The sequence below is a fragment of the Emiliania huxleyi genome, assembly GCF_000372725.1.
Source record: "Emiliania huxleyi CCMP1516 unplaced genomic scaffold EMIHUscaffold_338, whole genome shotgun sequence".
Taxonomy (NCBI): domain Eukaryota; phylum Haptophyta; order Isochrysidales; family Noelaerhabdaceae; genus Emiliania; species Emiliania huxleyi.
The window spans coordinates 87,731-106,183 of record NW_005199460.1 but is presented as its reverse complement, the minus strand read 5'-3'; the positions used below and the strand labels follow the sequence as shown (position 1 = coordinate 106,183).

The following is an 18,453-nucleotide window of genomic DNA, read 5'->3' as shown; positions in this document are numbered from 1 at the left end:
CAGTGTGCGCACCATCGATGCGAAACGGTGTTTCGCGAAGAACGACGCGAGCGAGCGAGCGCGAAAGAGACTCGCGCCGAGCTGCTCGCACGGGACGAAAAAAACCTTCTTCGTTTGGCGCGCGACTGGCGCGCTGGCAAAAGAACGCATGAAATCCTAGGCAGGTCGCGCCCCCAACCATCGAGCGGAGCGCAATAGTACCAAAACACCTATGACGGGCTCCGTCGCCGCGCCGGCGTGGCTCGCTGCGGGCTGCGAGATCGAGGTGCTAGCTGACGAGGATGGCCTGCGCGGCTCGCGCTACGCCGCCCGCGTCCTCTTGCCCCCCAAGCAAGGAAAGGTGCGGCTCCAATACGCCACCATTCTGTGCGCGGACGGGCAGTCGGCGCTGCGCGAGGCGGTGGACGCCACTTGGCTGCGTCCGCCGCCGCCGCCGACGCCGCCCGACTTCTTCGCCAGCCTTCAGACCGGCGACCCGCTCGAGCTGTGGCACGGCGACGGTTGGTGGGAGGTCAACCTCACCGACGCGGGAAGGGAAGCCAGCGACGGTGCCGGCAAGCTGTACGCGGTGCGGTCCCCGCACTACGCGTCCGAGTACCGTGTCAGCGCGCAGCGGCTGCGGCCGCGATGGACCTTTTGCGGCAGCCACTGGAAGGCGGAGGTTTTGCAGCTCGCGCCGCGATGGCCGCTGCCATTGCCATTGCATGCTAACGCGTTGCACGACTCCCTTCCCAGGCGCCCGCTGGTCTCGTCGTGTACGAAGGCGCCGCCCCCGACGCGTTTGCGGGGCCGCGCGAGACACCGACCGCGGCCCAGGCGGACGCGCTGCGCGAGACGGTCAGCGTCCTCGACGAGTCGGGGGAGAGCATCCGCAAGGCGTTTGGCGGCGCGCCGCCCGGATCGGTCGCTGCGCTCCTCGCCGCGATCGCGGCGGCGCGCAACGTGGCGCAGGCGGCGAGCGCTGCGCACGAGGCGGCGGCTGCGAAGGCCAAGCTCGGCGAGGACGGCTATGGCAGCGACGCGAGTGACGGCGTCATGCATGTCACTTCTGTCGAGGACGAGGAGGCGGCCGAGGAGGGGGAGGCGGCCGAGGAGGGGGAGGAGGAGGGCGCTGAGCACGCGGCGGCGCCCGCCGCGGGGAAGGGGGTTCGGCGGCGGCGGTGCGGCGCGTGCGCCGCCTGCCTGGCGGAGAATTGCGGCGAGTGCTCCGCTTGTCGGAGCATGGTCTGCTTTGGCGGCTCCGGCGCAAGCCGGCAGGCGTGCGTGCGCCGGCGCTGCGTCGCGATGAGCGCCAGCGGGCACGCAGCAGCCACCGCGCCCTCGGCCGGCCGAGCCGGCCCCAAGCGCCTGATGCCCCCCCTCCCCCCCGCAGGCCGAGCATCCTGCCCGTGGACCTCGGCGACCCCGTCGAGCTCGAGCGGCGGCGCGAGGAGAGCCGGAGCGCTGCGTTCGAGGCGCTGCGCCGCTTCATCTGCGCCTCGGGCGGAGTCTCGTCGATGTTGGATGGGTGGACGACCAGTGCCGAGGTGCGGCGGGCGGGCGACTCGGCGGGCCACGTCGACGTCTACTTCCACGCCCCCGATGGCCGCCGCTTCCGCTCGCGCCTCGAGGTGGCGCGCTTCTTCGAGCTGGCGCCGCACGCCGAGCAGCCCGCCTGGGACAGTCGGCCGGTGGGCAGCCGGTCGGGACGCCGCAACGGCGACGCGCGCCCCAAGCGTCAGCTCGACGCGGACGCCGTAGTTTAGATCAGACCTTAGCGCCGGCACCAACGCCGGGAGCGTGGGAGAAGCCGCGTGCCCCCAAAGCATGGATCAGCGTGCCGGCCGGTCGACCCGGCTCTCGGGCCGCCCCTCAAGCTAAAGAGTCTGTGGTACGTGCGGTGGAAGGGCGCGCATGGACCCGAGGCGCGAGGGCGTGATGGGACAGGCATAGCGCTATGGCATAGGCAGCCCTCTCGTGCGTGAGAAGCGTTTGAGACGGATGACATGGAGACGCGGCGTGGTGTGAGCGTATATGTTTTATGAAGAACTTTGTTGATGCGCGTACACATATTTAGCTTGCATCAATACACGATAGCATACACACACGAGACATATGGAAATATCGGCGCGCGCTCCAACACGGGCGGGGAGACCTGTTCCTTTTTCCCACACAACAACAACATGTACAGGATGTAGCATGTGCATATGTGCATGTGCATGTGCATGTGATCACACAGTAGAGAGGTGTCCGAACAGTAAGGGGAGGGCTCCCAGGGCTTCGAGGTTTTCCCTGTGTGTACGCTTTACGTACAATTACACACATATTCGTGCCGTCACACTGGGTATCGCACACTAGACTACGACTAGATCCCAAACAAATCCCAAGCGTCTCTCAAACACAAGATGCATGCTCGGGGCGCGGGACGAAGTTCTTCGACGCGCTCCGGATCATCCGCCTCATCCGCCTCGAGAAGAGATCGCGTAGAGGATACCCGTAGAGGTCGCGGATCCTCATCTCTTCCCTCCCCGATTCGCTGTCCGCATTTGCATGCAGTGCGCGCTGCGCGGCAAGAGTGGCTTGAGGGGCTGCTCTCCCCCGCGGCTCACAATCTCTCGCAAGCTACCCGACATGGGGAACCGCATGTGCGGGTTGGGGCACGAGGGCAATGAGGATAGCATGCGCCAGCCAGGCGCCGCCTCATCTTCAAAGCACTGATGCGTCATGAGACGTCGCCGCACCGTCACGACACGGCCCACCAAGAAGGTGGCGCCATGAATCTCTTCGCCGCCGGAAGTTTCGCCGCCGGGAAGTGCACTATATGACCAGACCACCCTCATGCCCGCCTCACACATCGCCTCCGCCTCCGCCCTTGTCGATGCCGGTCGCGCCCCCTCTAGTCGTCCCTGTCGGACATTGCAGCTGATTGCGGACGTGCGGGGGCTGTCACGGCCGTCTGACCAGAGACGGCACACCTGCCGAAACACGCGAGCCTCCCAAAGGAAGCTGCCATCAGGCGGGTTGTCGAGCATGTGCATGTACAGCAGGACGATTCGGTCCCGGTCGTGCCACCAGTAGCTGTGCGGCCACGCCAGAGGCGCGAGCTCCGCAGCTGTCGGCCTCCGAGGTCTCGCCCCCCACGGGCCGCCGTCTTCGAGGTCGAACAGCACATCCTCACGATGGGACGGGAGGTACTCCTCATCGTAGTCGGAAGCGTCCTCATCGCACCAGTCCCCATCCCACGGGTACCCCATGCCGTCCACACCAGCCTGCTCCGCGAACAACCTCCTCGAACCATGCTTCCTGCTGCGCCCGGCGGGTGGGGTCTGGCGACCAGAAAGGAAGACTGTCCTCGTACTTGCTCCAGCCTCCCGCCACCGCCGCCGCCAGCTCGTGTCGCGTTGGGCGGCGAGCCTGCGTGGTGTGTGTGTGTGGGGGGGGGGGGGGGGGCGGCGGCAAAGCCGCCCCCCGTGGGAAGGAGCGAGTACCGCCCCTTCCGCCTTGGTCGCCTCGGCCTCCCTCTCCGGGGCGGCCACCATGTTCATCTTGATGGCATACAGTGCGCGCTGCCGCTTCGAGGCACCGGCCGGCAGCTCGCCCGCCACCGAGGCCGCCAATGCCAACGCCGCCTCTCGGCACTCTCGGCATCGAAGCCGGCAGCGAAGCCCCCATCGAGGCCTCCGAAGCCGGCAGCGAAGACAAACGTCGATGTCGTCGCCGGCGGCGACCTGCTCGAGACAAACGTCGCACGTGCCTTGCCCCGGCGCCTCCCTGCTGGTGACAGTGTGGCCGCATTCGCAGCAGCACGGCTCCTTGCTCGGCGCGCCGCCGTCGCATCGCCGCAGCTGCGCCGCCGTGCAGACGTGGCTGCTGGCTCCCGTCGGAGAGACGGACGTGCACGTCGCCGTCCAGGGTGACCCGGGTCACATTGCCCCGTTCCCCGGCGCGCGGCCCGCCGAGCAGCTCGACGCCGTCGCCGCGCGCCTCGGGCTCGACCGCCGCCGCCGCCTCCTTCTCTTCGCGAAGGACTTGCGGTAATCGCCGCAGGGGCTCGGCAGGTGGCGCACGCGGCGCCTCGGCTGAGCCCGCCGCGCACGCTTCGGGCGTCTCCAGCCGCGCCTGATTCGGAGGGCAAGTGTGCGGCGGTGGCGAGGGTGAGCGCAGGGCGGCGCCGGGTTGGGTGGAGTGTGGGCGAGCGGCGACGCGCGGGGAAGCAGGCAGGAGCTCGGCACCGGCGTCGAGCGCTTCGCCGCCGGTTCGGCGTCGCCTGCCGAGAGCCTCCGCTTGACCGCAACCTTGTCCGCCTCGCGCCGCCGCTGGCCGGCCTTGTACGCCGCCATCTCCTCCTCATAGACGGCCAGCTTCGCCTGGTAGTCGACGACGCGCATCGTGTTCAAGGCCACGTCCTTCACCTCCTTCGGCTTCTTCGGCTTCGGCAGCGGCGCCTTCGACGGCGAGGCCTTGGGCATGGCGCGCCCGTGTCGACAGAATCTGCGCGTGTAGGGAGGGTGGTACCTTTCGTGAAACTGAAACGCGGAACGCGATCTGTCTCGCGTTCCTCAACGCTTGCGATTCAGCTGTCGCGCCGCTGGATGATCTTGCTCAGCTCGCCGAGCTCGACCTGAACGCTCTCAGCGGCGCGACCGCTGAATCGCAGCCGTTCGTGCTGCACGCATGCATCGTTGCAGTTTCAGACTACTTCCCCCCCTCCCTACCCAGAATTTGCGCAGCCCCCCTCACATATCTTGTCTGAGGGCTTAGAGGTGAACCTCGAAGAATTATTTCTCGGAGTCGCTCGAAGCTGCGAGCTCGGCTGCAGCCACGAGAGCGGCCTGCTTGGCACGCAGCTGCTTAATCGTCGGCCCGCGTGCGCGGCTCTTCACGGACTGTGTAGACTGTGCCGGCGAGTTGGCGTGTTCACACGCTGAATCATCATCGTCATGGCCTATAGGTCATGGCTTCTGTCTGCTGTGCTTCTCGCTCGCGTGCGTCCTTGCAAGTTGCGCCCGCCTCCTTCACCTACGAGCTCGTATGCCACGTCGCCGCCTGGGTTTGGATTTGTATGTTTGCGATTTGGAATTTGGCAGTTCTTTGTTTTTTTTCACGACAGAGGTAAAACCGACACGCGACACCCTCCGCGCGCTCGTCTTATTCCACTCGAAATCGGTGTAGAGCCGTGAGCCGTTACGTATGACTCGAGTGTGTATGACTGTATGGGTGGCTCGGACCGCGCTAATACCGGGAGCTCTCTCTCCCCGTCCTAATTTGGGGCGAGTAACTATAAACAATATCAAAGATCATGGATGCGAATGGATGATCATCATCTCACAGAAGTCAGAACCCCATCGGGCCCCCAACCACTCGCTCAACGCTTGAGCGCACCCACTGCCAGCGCAAACGCGCCGGCCGCCACCGCCACCAGGGCGCAGCGCGCTGCGGTCGTCTTGACGATGGGTGGCGTCTTGGCACTCTCGGACGCGATGCCGCGGCATGCCCACGCTGTGGCAGCGGCGTAGCCGAGGGCGGCGGCCGGACAGCCCGCGAGCGAGAGCGTGACCGCAGCGCCATAGGCCGTGAGGGCGCCAACGAGGACGGCGCCCGCCTCGGGCGTCGCCAGCGGCTGCAGCGGCGGCACCTGCTGCGCAACGAGCGTGAAGGCGATCCCGCTTGCTGCAGCCAGCCATCCCGCGTTCAGACCCGTTGGAAAATCAACGACGGCGGCGCCGACGAGGCCGTACGCCGGCGCACCGCCGACGAGGGCCAGCGCGCCGCCGAGCATCTTGACGTGCGCCGCTCCGACGAAGAGGGCGGCGGGCGCGAGCGAAGCGAGCTTGCGCCCGGCAGTTGCGCCGCCCTGCGGCACCGGCAGCACACCAAACACCGCCTGCCAGAGGCACTCGCCGAGCCACGTCGTGACCCAGGGTCCGGCCACGAGCGCCATGCGGGAGGCGTCGCCGCCACTCGCGAGCACCGCCGTGCCCGCGCCCTCGAGCAGGAAGATGGGCCCCCAGATGGCGAAGGTCGCACCGCTCGGAGTCACGTCGGTCGGATAGGCGGCTGAGACGTCGGCGTTTGTGCGCACGCCGAAGAGGCCGCGGCCGTAGACGACGTTGACGGCGACGAGGCCGGCGTACGAGGCGGCGAGCACGGTGGGCGAGACGTCGGTCATAGTGGGGAAACTAGCCTTGGCAGAGACAGCGCCTAGAAGAAACCGTCGCGTCAAGCGTCCTCCCATCCCTCCCTTGGTTGTCTGTTTTCTTTCTTTCTTTCTGCATATTGGCGTAGGAATTCTTTTATTCCGAGGGACGACCGACACACTGAAACGTACGTCGGCGTTTCGATCAACGGCCACGACAAAAAGCCTCTATGTCGCTCGACCCGGAGCGCAACCGCGCCGCCGGCCTGCAGGGCCAGGTGGAGAATCTGTCAAAGGAGAACAGCGCCGACTTTTGGGCCGAGCTCTCGGCGAAGCTCCCCTCAGGCAAGTCGGAGGAGGACAAGAAGCAGCGGAAGCAACTCTTCAACGCGTTCGACGCGAATGGCAACGGGTGCCTCTCCCTCGCAGAGGTGGACAAGGGGATTGGGACGGTCATTAAGAACGAGGCCCTCTTCTCCGCAAAGCGGCCCATCATGCGCGCCTTCCAGGCCGCTAAGGGCCTCTCGCAGTCCAAGAAGCCGCTCGACGACGACACCATCAACCGCAAAGAGTTCCAGGAGCTGCTCGGCTACCTGCGGCAGTACTTTGAGGTGCGCGCGCGCCGCACCCGCACACCCGATAGATGCCCTCTCCGCATGGCACGCTCCCCTGCCCCGCAGCTCTACGTCATGTTTGCTGTCGTGGACAAGTCAGACGACAACAGAAGCGTGAAGGTGTGGGGCATGACACATTTGCTTTCCAGCCGAACGAAAGAGAAACAAAGATGTGGCAGGGCCAACGCAGCGCGAACTCGCCGTCTGAGCCTAGCGCAGCGCGAACTCGCTCCCGTTCGCTGCGCAACCCTACCCTGCTCCATTTTTTTGTCAGACCCACGTCCTGAACCGTGGGATTAGTACCTCATAGTTCTCAGCTGCTCCGCTTATACCTACCTGTGAACGAGGTTCTTGTGTTTCTTATCACCCTACTGTGAACCTTCCTTAGGTCCGCCTCTCACACCCTCGCTGTCTGCGATGTGAGCTTCTTGTTAAATAAATAAATGATAAATAAATAAATAGGTTGTAGATCTGAGAAGCTGGGAAAAGTTGTGTGTGTGTTTCTGTGACGCGCTGACTTCTGACTGTCGTTGCTGTCTCTCCCTTCTCGATTGTCTGTCCTTGTGCGTCTTGGGGTCCGGAGTTGTCTTTTTCTGTGAACAGCGTCACGATTCGGGGCAGTCGGAGAAGGGGCAACTCCGTGCACTGACGGTCGGCCGCCAGAAAACACGCCTGCGTGGATCGCGTCACACCAATCCTCGCTACCCAACGCGGCCAAAGGATATCCACCTCGAGAACCTCGAGAAAAAGAAAGAAAGAAAACAGACAAACCCAAACGAGGGATAGGGGAGGAGGACAGGGTCCACACCTGCACGAGCAGGATTTTGGAAGGACGGCCAGGGGGACAGGTGGGCTCTCCTAGTCCTGACAAGGGACACGACAGGCTCGCAGCGCGGTGCACGGTTAGGGTGCCCACAGGACCCAAAAGAAAATAGCGTCCGCCTTGCGTTTGTTTCATAACATCGAAGGCTAAGCTCAGAAAGAAAATAGCTTTCCGGCTAAAAAAGGGACGCACGAGGCAAATCTGATGTTGGACTGGCGAGGTACTTCCATGTGGGAACAGCTGACGCAGTCTCGCCGAGGCTCGCCCCAGCAGGCGTGACCTGCCTCAGCAGTGCCAGGTCGGCCTGACTCGGCGCTCGATTCAGCCTCCGAGGCCCGGCATCTGGCCAGTGGGTGCACTGGACAGACTCGTGGAGGTGGTGGCAAAAAGTCCGACGCGACGCGTCCACCCGACTGCGCGGCTTGACGGCTGTCGTGCTGCGGGCACGACAGCCGTCAAGCTCTTGCCGCCGTACCGGTCGGCTGGAGACGCGCGCGCGCGACTCCCAGGGCAGTCTTTGGCATGGCCTCGCCTGCCTGCGCACCCGTGCGTGCATGTCGCGCGCAAACATGGTCCTGCGCGTTGGCGCTGCCCACCATTGCGCCATTGCGCGCATGTGGACACGACCGTCGGTGACCACAGCAGCGTGTGCGTCTTGTGATGTACATGTATTTTAGCTCTAAAACTCGCCCGGCGAACACCGACTGCGAGAGAGGGATCGCACGCGCGTGGCGCGCCAGCAGCAGCCCGGGGGGAGGGCGCGCTCTCTCTCTGCCTCTGCGCAGAGCTCTGGGCAAGTGCGTGTGAGGCGCGCAGAGCGCGCGTCCGTTGCACGGTCCGACTAGGGCACCAATCGGCGCCGAACGCGCGCGCCAGAGCGGACTGGGGTCGCTCGGTACATGCCCTGGCGCGCGCCAGGACGGCTGCCGAGGGCCTGCGGCAGGGGACGAGGGTGAGCTTCAAGCACCAGAAAGGACCTCACCGCCTGGGGGGATCTGCTCTGGGGTGACAGGGGATGGTTGGGTATGCGTGGCTACGTGTGCTATTGTGTGCTACTGGAGATCTGGGACCCTTCTCGGGCCCTCTCGAGCTCTGGCGCAGCGCCGCGCTGCAGGCTGTGCGAGTGGTGTGACGGCGCGCCTCTCGGTGGTTGGGCGTAGGTCGTGCCGTTGGAGGCCCGGAGCCGCGGCGGCGAGTCGCGCATATTCGTCGCCGGCGCGCGCGCCGGCTGTGAACAAACGTAGTCGAGAGGGGACGCACGCACGCGCCCCTTGAAACGAGGCTCGGCCGTCCCACAGACTTGACGAGGCGAGACACGCCTCTCGGGTTGACTCGGCCAGACAAAAACCCCGAGAGGCGTGGGAGTACCTCGCCAGATGTTGGATTGTTCCAATAGGAGCGAGCCTCTTCCGTTGGGGGACCGAGTGACTAGGAAACGAGGGTTCCCCATTGTGTCCCGCTCCAGCGCGAGCGTGACACTGCACTTGGCGCCGAGCGCCCGCGGCTCAGACCTTGTGCAGGCCACCCCTCGGTGAGCACGCCGGTCCGGACCGATGGCGCTCGGTGTGGAGCAAGCAAGACCCCCCCCCCCCCCCCTCGGCGCGCGCCCGAGGTTTGAACGGCCGCCAGGAGCACCAAGAGGACTCCTCATGGCTGCACTCAAGTGGGCTTCGACCGGCCTCGGCTGGGGGGGCGGGTTGTCCCGGCTGCGGACGCCTTCTGCAGCCCCCTGGGATGGGGACAGCACCCCAAAACTGCCCCTCGGCGGCATACAGCACTGCCAGCCAGCCTCTTCCTCCTCCTCAAGGGCTGTACTATAGGCCATATTGCGCCGCCTCCTACTGGCAGCCGGGCGGGCGCGCGCCGCGGGCGCCTCGGCGCGCGCACGGCTCGCAAAGTTCGAACGAGTACTGCCGCCCGGCCGCCTCAAGGCTGCCGGGCGGCAGTACTCGCCTCGCAAGGCGCGCACCGGCTGCTCTGGCTGCTGCGCCGGCGGCCGCTGCGCTGGCCGCTGCTGCGCCGGCTGGCGGGCGGTACGGCCGCCGGTGGCCGCTGCACCCGCGCCTTCCCTCGCGGGCGCCGTCGCGCCGCGCGCGCCCAACTCTGCTGGCACACGGCACGCGTCGTCACAGCCCTCAGCCGTGGAGAACAGGCGGTGCTGTGCGCGAAGCGCGCGCGCGATCTCGTACTTTTAAGGCTGGATCCGGCCATTCCAAGGGTATACCTTTGAGAATCCCCAGCGTCCCACCCTCCTAGTCACACTCTCAATATCTCGACTCTCCAACACGAAGTGCTGCGATCGGGGGCGACCCATTTGTTTTTTCCTTTCTTTTTTGGGGTCCTGTGGGCACCCTAGCACGGTGGAATCCCAACTCCACTGGCGGTCTCATCTCAGTCTAGCGACCTTCCTCCGGCTTCTCACCGGCAGTCTCTCACTACCACGGGCACACTGACACAGGGGTGGCAGGGGCGGCGGCATGAGTCTCCCACATACTATGAACCTCGAGAACCTCACGATTTCTTCGCGTGGTTTCTTTCACGACCCTTAACGATCTCAGATCTCCCTGTCTGCTATTGCCGCAGCCACTTCACAGCTACTCCTGTGGGAAGAGACCTTGGGAGGAGTACCAGGTAGCGTGCCGCGAGACCGAGGCCACAGCGGGTCGGCTGGGGCTATACCAGACAGCAGATCTCCAGGCCAGCTGCTTGCCCTCCCCTCGCCTCCCCCCCGGCGCGCGATGCGGCGCGAGTTGGCGATTGCGCGAGCGTACCCGGCCGATGCGCCCCACATCCCAAGCGCTTGCAGCGCGCTTGTGCTGCAGCCCGCCGTGCTGCGACCGCCACGCGAGCGGCTCGTCCGAAGCGCTCGAGAATCTGGCGCAGGCGGATCGCGGGCAGAGCCATGAGATCCCTGTTCAGGGACTTCCACATGCCTCACGACCCCTCACTCTACCCCACCATCCTGCAGGAGTTCTACCAATACGTACACGCCAAACGATGAAGCTCTTTGCGCTCGCCGCACTCTGCACCGTGCTGCCGGTGCCGGTGCTTGTGGACGCACTGCCAGTGGTCCAACTAGAAAATGTCCAACAATATTTCCCTCGCACCCCTTCCCGCAGGCAGCCGACTCCACCTCAGACGTCGACTCCGCCTCCCATGCGTCCACCGCGCTCTCCCGCGGAGCTGACGCACTTGCCCGCAACATCCAGCACGACAACTGGTGCATGTCGCAGTACGGCCAAATCGAAATGAGCGAGGAGGTGAAGTGCAAATGTAGTGGATTTGTTCGTTTCTTCACGGGCGAGTTCCCTGACTGGCTCGGCCACATTATTGCATCTACACTGCATCACGATGTCGAGCACTTCTGCACCGGGCAATTCCCTGACATCGGCCTCTCTATTTTGAGCAAGCTCCCGGGCAACCCGTTCGGGAAAGTCGATTACGGCCCACTCCACGCTCAGTTCTGCCGCGAGGACTTCGCAGCATGCAAGAGGGTCTGTGATGGCTATGGGAAGGGCGGCCAGAAGTTTTCAGTCTGGATGGACGAGTCGATCCCCCCGATATGCATGCAGTATCCAGGCTCTTCGGAAAAGCCGAACGCCATCTGGAATGGGTTCGATGGCACTCTCGAACCTCAAGCGGCGCGAGCGGAGATCTACAGATCGCACTGCGACGGTTTGAACAACTGGGAATGCTGTTCGGATGTGGTGCGCGGCTGGGGCTTTTATTTTGCCGTTAGCAGAGACTGCGACCAGGCGCTGTGGAACACGTTTCCGCCGCCCGCGCCGCCGCCGCCACCGGTGCAATGGTGTCAGAACCCCGATGGTTGCGGCTGGCATGTGTGTGCCTCATTCTTGGGCGAATATCCTACTTTGTACGAGCGGCCTTGCATCCCTGAGGACAGATACGCTGCGGACAGATACGACTATCGCCAATGTTGGAGCCGAGCTACGCTTTATGTCCCTTCTCGTGTTTGTGCTCGGTACGACTACAGTCCGGAATGCAATCACTGTGCTGGATACTACCGAATGCAAGCGGAAGAACCCCTCCGCGCGACAGGAGCAGCTTCTCGGAAACCTCCTACCGGCGGGCGTTGCCGCGGCGCTGGGCCTCGGCTTTGCAGCTGCTGGCTTCAGACTGCTGCGCCCACACCGTTCCGCGCCCACTGCGCAGCTTGTCTGAGCATGACTGCTGTGTCGGAGAAAGGCGCAGGATCAATGCAAACGAGAAATAAGGCGAAGGCGATGAAGATCCTGATGAGCTCCAAAACTAGACCGGTGAAAGTCGGGCGAAGCGCAGGTAAACGAGTGCGCGGCCCAGGCTACTGGAACATGTGAGACGATACGAGGAGAGGCACTGCAAGGTAAACGGAACGCAGCACAGTATGAGACGCACCCCGGCTGGCGGCACACTCATGATACATTCTCTCACTCCTTACGGCTTTAGTACGGTATCTGACTACGGTACAGTCTACAGAGAGAGACATGTTATTTGAAAGGATATGCAATAATATGTACTTGTTCATACATGTTAAAGCGAGAGTGACTCCTGCTGAAAAAAGTGCGCCTTCGGGCTCGCGCGCGGATATCAATCTCTCGGTTACGTACGGCTTTAACCTACCCTGTCCAATCTTCTGCAATCCTCTTTTACATACATAAATAAACTCGGAGTTGTCGGGGCTCGGCCTCGGGGACGCACGAACGGCTAGAGACTAGAGTTCGATAGAGTGTAGTCTGTAGAGAGCCGTACTCTAGCTGCCGCCTGGGGGCTGGGGCTGGGCGCTGCAGGGTGCAGCCTGCAGGCAGGTGGTGGTGGTGCTGGTGGATTGGTGATTGCGGGCTTAGGGGACCCCTAGGCTTAAAAGGGTGGGCCCTGGGGCGCCTGCGGCTTAAACGGCTTAAAACTGGCCCGGGCCGGTTTTAAGAGCTGCTGGGCCGCCGATTCCTTAAACGGTCTTAAACGCTTAAACGGTGCGGGAGAGCTCCCGAGGTCGATGGTCCGGGAGGCTCCCGGTAGACGCCGGAGGCCGGGAAGCTGGCTACAGTCAGCTAGCACGCGTCCCCTATGCGAGTATGGCTCCTACCAGTGCACCAGACTTACAGATGTGTCTTCAGAGGCGGGTTTGTGCCTAATAACGGCAGTATTGGAGAAACCGGCGCGGACCGAGCGACGCGTGCCGGTGAGGCCGATTTTCTTAAACGGTCTTAAAAGAGTGACCCCCCGTGCCTGCAATCTCTTAAATGGCAATTTAAGCCCCCAAACCTCCTCATTTCTTAAAAGCGCTTAAAAAATCCGGCCCTCAGAACCCTAGGGGTCCCCTAAGATTGCGGGCCATCCATACAGTCGTGCTGCTGTACATGCTGGTGTGCCGCTGTCGTACCCACCGATCCGGTGGGGGGTGGCCGCGTGCATCCGTCGTCGATGTCTGCACTCTCCTCCTCAAGTGCACCTTCCCATGATCTGGGAAGTCCGCTGCCATTCGGCCATATCACTAAGTTGGCCCTAAACCTCGCACACTCTTCTGACACAAATCTGAACAGGGCTCCAGGCCCCAAATGACGTGTGAGTGTTAGAGTTGTTTGGTATTGCTAAAAATCTCTCTCTCTTCTGGGGACACACCCACCTCCTCGACACACCTCGACCGCGCGAAGTGCCTCGAAACATCGTAATAGCCCCGACCTCCCTCCACACCCACCGGCTCCCGGTGACGCCAGGTGGCCTTCTACCTCGCTTGGATCTCGATCCGACTGATCTACTATACTCAGTACCCGTACCTGTTCGTCGTGTTCACGAGCCAGTGCGGCGCTCTCGCAACCCTCAATGTCTCTCGTGTCTATCGTCATCTTGCTTGTCTCTCTCCTTTCCACCTCCCTCCCTCTTTCTCTCAGCTCACCCATGCGCCATGGGGCGCACCGTAGATTGGTTCCTCGATGCGGCACACACACCCTGGGCGTGCCAGAGCTACCGTTATTCGACGAATCTCTCTGGCATCTTGCAGTAGATGACCTCTCCTGGCTCGCTCGAAGTCGCCTTGAAGATCGTAGTAAGAGCCACTTACAGTACAAGAGAGAGAGGGAGGGAGGGAGGGAGAGAGGGAGAGGGAGAGAGAGAGAGAGAGAGAGAGAGAGAGAGAGAGAGAGAGAGAGAGAGAGAGAGAGAGTGCGAGAGAGAGAGAGAGAGAGAGAGAGAGAGAGAGAGAGAGGCGAGGGAGAGAGAGAGAGAGAGAGAGAGAGAGAGAGAGAGAGAGAGAGAGAGAGAGATCCGCATCGCATCAAACGTCCCGCGCCGATTCTTGTGATGATGACGCTCATCCTACTCAGTCTCTCGCTAGCGCACGGCTATGTCGCAAGAAACTTCAACAGACCGCGGCGCATCGCCGCCGTACCCGCCATGCAAGCGTCCTCGCATTGGCCGCCCCCTCTAGATGACGAAGCGGTGGTTCACGTGTTTGATATTGGCTTTCGGAATGGGAAGGGCGAAAATGTGCAGATGGCGCTGACGCAAGTATCCAACGAGAAGCGGGCGGTGCTCGCGTTTTGGCGGTTCGCATACGAGCAGGAAACGGGAGGCGAAGCCAGCAAGATAACCCGCGTGCAAGCTGAGCTCCGGGCACAGATGGCGCTTGCCGCGAGCGCCGGCGCAGCTGGCGTGACCATGGGGGCCTACCTTCATGGCCTCGAGAAAGAAGAGCACGCCATCGCCCTCGTGCGCTTTGAGAGCGAAACCACAGGCTTGGAAACGGGTGCCAGTGCGAAGGTGATGTTCATCGACACGGTGTTGGTAACTCCCACCGGAGTGCCGGTGCAACTGCGAGCACCACTGCACAAGGCCATGGTAACATCACTCCGCACGCTCGGAGAGGCCAACGGCATGACCGTGCGGCTGTGGACGGACTACAACGCCTGATGCGTACCTACGGCGAAGCACACAGCCGCTGGGTGGAAGCAGGCGTCGGCAACCATCTGTACCTTGCAGGGGTTGTGACGCTCAAGGAGTCCGACACCCTGCTTTGTCCACACCGTCGCGCCCCGCGGGGTGGGCCCGCCCGACCCACAATTTCAGCGAGTCTCGGGAGGACGCTGAAGCGTCTCTAAACACACAAAGTGGCAATTCGCGCTAGTACGAAAGACGAGTTTCCCTCCCCGGATCTGGAGACATGTGCCCACCATTGTGCTTTGTGCAAACCGACACAGAAAGAAAGAAACTTGGTCGGGACACAGCATCGAGGATCGAGGATCGAGGAGAGCACACAACAATAACAATCAAATACTACGACGTCGAAATACTACAGTGGGACCGCTCCCTCCAGGTAGGTTTGACGCTCAAGCCGTCCCACTCGTAGAATGGAACGCTGATCACCCGCCACGCAGCCAGCCGCCGCAAGGAGGCGACGCTTGAGCAGCGTCGGCCCATTGGGTTTGCGCACGCCCCGGCTGTCGGGCAACAGGAAATGAGAGGGGCCGTCCACCTCGATCGCGACGCGTGACGAGGGCAGCGCCAGGTCGAGAGAGTAGCCGGTGCGCAACTCCGCTGTGCGAAGGAGTCGCTGATCACGCGCGGCAGTCCGGCAGTCGGCAAACAGCGCCTGGTGATACTGGTCCGCCATCGCATACGCCCACACAGTGTTGGACAGCGCCTGCGGGCTGAAGCCGGCCAGCCCGCCGCGCACCGCCGCCTCTGCCACCGCCGCGTACAGCGCCTCCGCAGCCACGCCCGCCGTCGCATACGCCCACACAGTGTTGGCCAGGTTCTGAGGCGTAAAGCCAGCCAGCCCGCCGCGCACCGCCGCCTCTGCCACCGCCGCGTACAGCGCCTCCGCAGCCACGCCCGCCGTCGCATACGCCCACACAGTGTTGGCCAGGTCCTGCGGCTTGAAGCCTGCCAGCCCGCCGCGCACCGCCGCCTCCGCCACCGCCGCGTAGAGCGAGCGCACCTCACTCACTGGCAGCCGGCACTTGGCCGCACCGTGAGCGATATTTGCCAGTGCTCGCGCATTGCACGACGAGACGAGGACGAGCGTGCGCTGCACCAGCCGCTCAAGCTGCTCCTCGTGCCGCCGCTCGTTGCGCTGCTTGCCCAGTTTGTTCCACAGGTTCGCAGCGTGGATGTGGTCCAAGCTCGTGCTGTGGGCAGCAGAGAGCGTGAGCAGTGCGTCACGCGTTGCTAGCCTGGCTTATCAAAGCGGTGCTTCCGAGGGTCGACCTGACCACTGCCATCAGCACAGTGGCTAGACGAGGGGCGCTCATTAGGCACTCGTGCGTCGTGGCTCTGCCGGTCGCGTCTTCGCTCATTGAGGATCGGCGGACCCGCCCTGCGATCGCTGTGCTGAGGCTGCCCCTGGTTATAGGTGTGCCTGAGATTGTGGGACCGGTCATCGCGCCGATCGTAGTAGTCGCGCTCGCGCTCGCCTCTGCGCCGACGATCGTCGTAGCCGCGCCGCCCGTGGCATCGTCGTGCCGCCCGTCATCGTTCCATTTCGGCTCATCGCGCCATTGCGACTCGCCCCGCCATCGCTGCTCGTCGCGTCCGCATTCGTCGCGCCGTTGCGGTTCGCCGCGGCGCCAGCATCGCTCGGCTCAGATCGTACATTGTTTGCGGACGGACGAGGGCTGGTTGCCGGCGTCCATTTGGGGGGGGGGGGGGGGCTTTGTTGTACGGCTTTACCCTCGAGAGACCCGACCGCGGGGTTGGGCGCGTTGGGGCTTTGTACCCGGTCGCGCAGCGCCGCATGCGCTGCGCGCGTCGCGTGCCCCCACTGCAACATCAGGCTCGGCCCGATGTAGTGTTTTTTCACTCTACACTTTTCGTTGCTACACCGTCTCTCAAATCGAGACTCACGAGAGATGGGCAGTCCCCGATAAAGCCGCCTACCCGCTCTAGCGCGCGCAAACTCGTCGAGAGAAGGACTCATGGAGTCGAGACGACTGGGACTGCCGTGCCGGGTCGCTGCCAACGCGCCAGGGGGCACAGAATATGACACACGTACTACCCTCTGCCTCGGACTCACGCCAGCGGGTCGTGCTTGAAGTGGACTCCCTTGAGCCGAGTGAAGGCCTTGAAGCCGTGCGCCGAGAGGCTGGCGCCCTTGCCCGACGCCTTTGCGCCGGTCCACGGCAGCAGCGGGTCGAGGTAGTCGCACCGGTTCATAAAGACGGTGCCCACGTCGACGCGCGCCGCAAAGGCCTCGGCGCGTTCGACGTCGGAGGTGAAGATGCAGGCGGTCAGGCCAAAGGGCGAGTCGTCCACCGCCTCGGCCGCCTCGGCATCGGAGGCGACCTTGCACACGCCGAGCACGGGCCCAAAGGACTCGTCGCGCATCAGCGCCATCGAGTGGTCGCAGCCGTCGAGTAGCGCCGGAGCGAAGAAGCGGCCGCGCCCCGTCGCGGGGCACGCCGTCTCGACGCCGCCGCACAACAGCCGCGCCCCCTTGGCCGTCGCGTCGAGCACCTGCCCGCGCAAAAAGGCGGGCGCGGAGAGGAGAGCGAGCGGGCCGAGGCTGGTGGCGCCGTCGCGCGGGTCGCCGAGCCGGTACGCCCTCACGAGCTCAAGCGCACGCGCCACAAACTCCTCGTGTACCGTCTCGTGCACATAGACCCGCTCGATGGCGCAGCACGACTGCCCGGCGTTGTAAAAGGCGCCGTCGACGAGCGACGCGGCGGCGGCGGCGACGTCCGCGTCGGCAGCCACGTACGCGCCGTCCTTGCCACCCAGCTCGAGCGTCGTGTCGATGAAGCGGCGGCTCGCGGAGGCGTGGACCGCGTGGCCCGCCTTGACCGAGCCGGTGAATGAGACGAGGCCAATCTGCGGCAGCTCGATGGCCGCGTGCACCGCCTCGTTGCTGCAGGGTAGCGCCTGTGGGGAGGGGTGGGGAGAGGGCGGTGAGGCTTGTGGTGGTGCGGTGAGGCTTGTGGCGGTGAGAGGGCTGAGGGCGCGACTAGAAAGGGCCCTCCAACGGGCTCGCCTGCACGAGGCCCGCCGGCGCGCCGGCGGCGGCGAAGGCGCGCTCAAAGGCGTCGGCGCACAGCGGCGTGCGCGGCGAGTGCTTGAGCTGCACGGCGTTGCCGGCGAGCACCGCAGGCACCACGCAGTTGACGGCGGTCAGCAGCGGGTAGTTCCACGGCGCAATGGCGAGCACGACGCCGACGGGGACCTTCTCGATGCGCCGCGTGAAGCTTGGCTTCTCGGGGAGCTGCTCCGGCGCGAGGGACGCCGGCGCGAGCGCCATCATCGCCTCGGCGCGCTCGCGGACCCCGCGCACCTCGCCGCGGCTCGCCGCGAGCGGCTTGCCCATCTGTGCCGTGATGTCGGCCGCGACCCGATCCACGTCCGCCTCGAGCGCGTCGAGGAACCGGCCGCACAGCTCCACTCGCTCCGCGACCGTCGTCTCCGCAGCCCACTCGCGCTGCACCCGCGCCGCGGCGACCGCCTGCGGGTCATAGGCTGAGGCTGCCGACTGCTCCTGCCGACGTGTGCGTGTGCGTGGGTCCTCTGAAGGCTGCCTGCGCGACCGCCTCCGACGCCCCGAGCAGCCGCACTCGCGCCGCCTCGGAGCCGTCGTACGGGTTGTCGACCACAACCTCTCCCGGCCTGGCTGCCGGCGCGCCCAGCGGCTTGCCCAACCGCCCCGCCGCGCCGACGAGCTGCGAGCCGGCGAGGCCCGGCGGCGGGTAGCGTGCCTCCGCCCGCGGCCCGCGCACGTGGTCGAGGTCTCGCCGCCGCTGCGGCAGCACGAGGTGCTGAAGCCAGTTCGCTATCTCGCGGGCGCGGCGCGCGGGGTCGATGACATCGTCGCCGACGGCGAGCCGGCGCCGCAGCTCGAGATTGGACGGGTCGGCGGCGAGCGCCTCGAGGTCGCGCGAGTAGCGGAGCAGCTCCTCCTCGCTCGAGTACTGCGCGCGGCG

At 64.5% G+C, this 18,453-nt stretch overlaps 6 protein-coding genes across 6 annotated transcripts in view; 2 read left to right on the top strand and 4 right to left on the bottom strand.

Moving 5' to 3' along the window:
- Positions 1–211: 211 nt before the first annotated feature.
- EMIHUDRAFT_117398 (hypothetical protein) lies at positions 212–1,745 on the top strand (the record flags this gene model as incomplete). Its single annotated transcript, XM_005773490.1, has 3 exons — positions 212–661; positions 736–1,160; positions 1,373–1,745. The coding sequence occupies 3 exons, from the start codon at positions 212–214 to the stop codon at positions 1,743–1,745; spliced, it is 1,248 nt and encodes a 415-aa protein (XP_005773547.1).
- Positions 1,746–2,826: 1,081 nt separating this feature from the next.
- Positions 2,827–4,448, bottom strand: EMIHUDRAFT_241671 (hypothetical protein; the record flags this gene model as incomplete). The annotated part of the gene is made up of 7 exons (XM_005773489.1): positions 2,827–2,850; positions 2,955–3,264; positions 3,338–3,393; positions 3,468–3,608; positions 3,684–3,824; positions 3,898–4,098; positions 4,212–4,448. The coding sequence occupies 7 exons, from the start codon at positions 4,446–4,448 to the stop codon at positions 2,827–2,829; spliced, it is 1,110 nt and encodes a 369-aa protein (XP_005773546.1).
- Positions 4,449–5,259: 811 nt separating this feature from the next.
- EMIHUDRAFT_368944 (hypothetical protein) lies at positions 5,260–6,165 on the bottom strand. The gene has a single exon (XM_005773488.1). The coding sequence runs from the start codon at positions 6,146–6,148 to the stop codon at positions 5,345–5,347; it is 804 nt and encodes a 267-aa protein (XP_005773545.1). The 5' UTR covers positions 6,149–6,165; the 3' UTR covers positions 5,260–5,344.
- Positions 6,166–6,345: 180 nt separating this feature from the next.
- EMIHUDRAFT_241669 (hypothetical protein) lies at positions 6,346–7,515 on the top strand (the record flags this gene model as incomplete). Its single annotated transcript, XM_005773487.1, has 3 exons — positions 6,346–6,726; positions 6,796–6,849; positions 7,450–7,515. 3 exons carry the CDS (start codon positions 6,346–6,348, stop codon positions 7,513–7,515), a joined length of 501 nt encoding a protein of 166 aa, XP_005773544.1.
- Positions 7,516–16,337: 8,822 nt separating this feature from the next.
- ALDH11 (putative aldehyde dehydrogenase) lies at positions 16,338–17,905 on the bottom strand. Its single transcript, XM_005773486.1, has 2 exons — positions 17,514–17,905; positions 16,338–17,404 (listed from the first exon to the last, which is right to left on the bottom strand). Exons 1-2 carry the CDS (start codon positions 17,841–17,843, stop codon positions 16,556–16,558), a joined length of 1,179 nt encoding a protein of 392 aa, XP_005773543.1. The 5' UTR covers positions 17,844–17,905; the 3' UTR covers positions 16,338–16,555.
- A 523-nt stretch (positions 17,906–18,428) lies between these two features.
- The window catches only part of EMIHUDRAFT_444589 (hypothetical protein), a gene marked incomplete at its 3' end in the record, with an annotated part of 1,077 nt that continues 1,052 nt past the window's right edge, over positions 18,429–18,453 (bottom strand). Inside the window, exon 3 of the mRNA XM_005773485.1 lies at positions 18,429–18,441. Within this exon, the coding sequence (XP_005773542.1) occupies positions 18,430–18,441 (12 nt within the window). The remainder of the gene's footprint in view (positions 18,442–18,453) is intronic.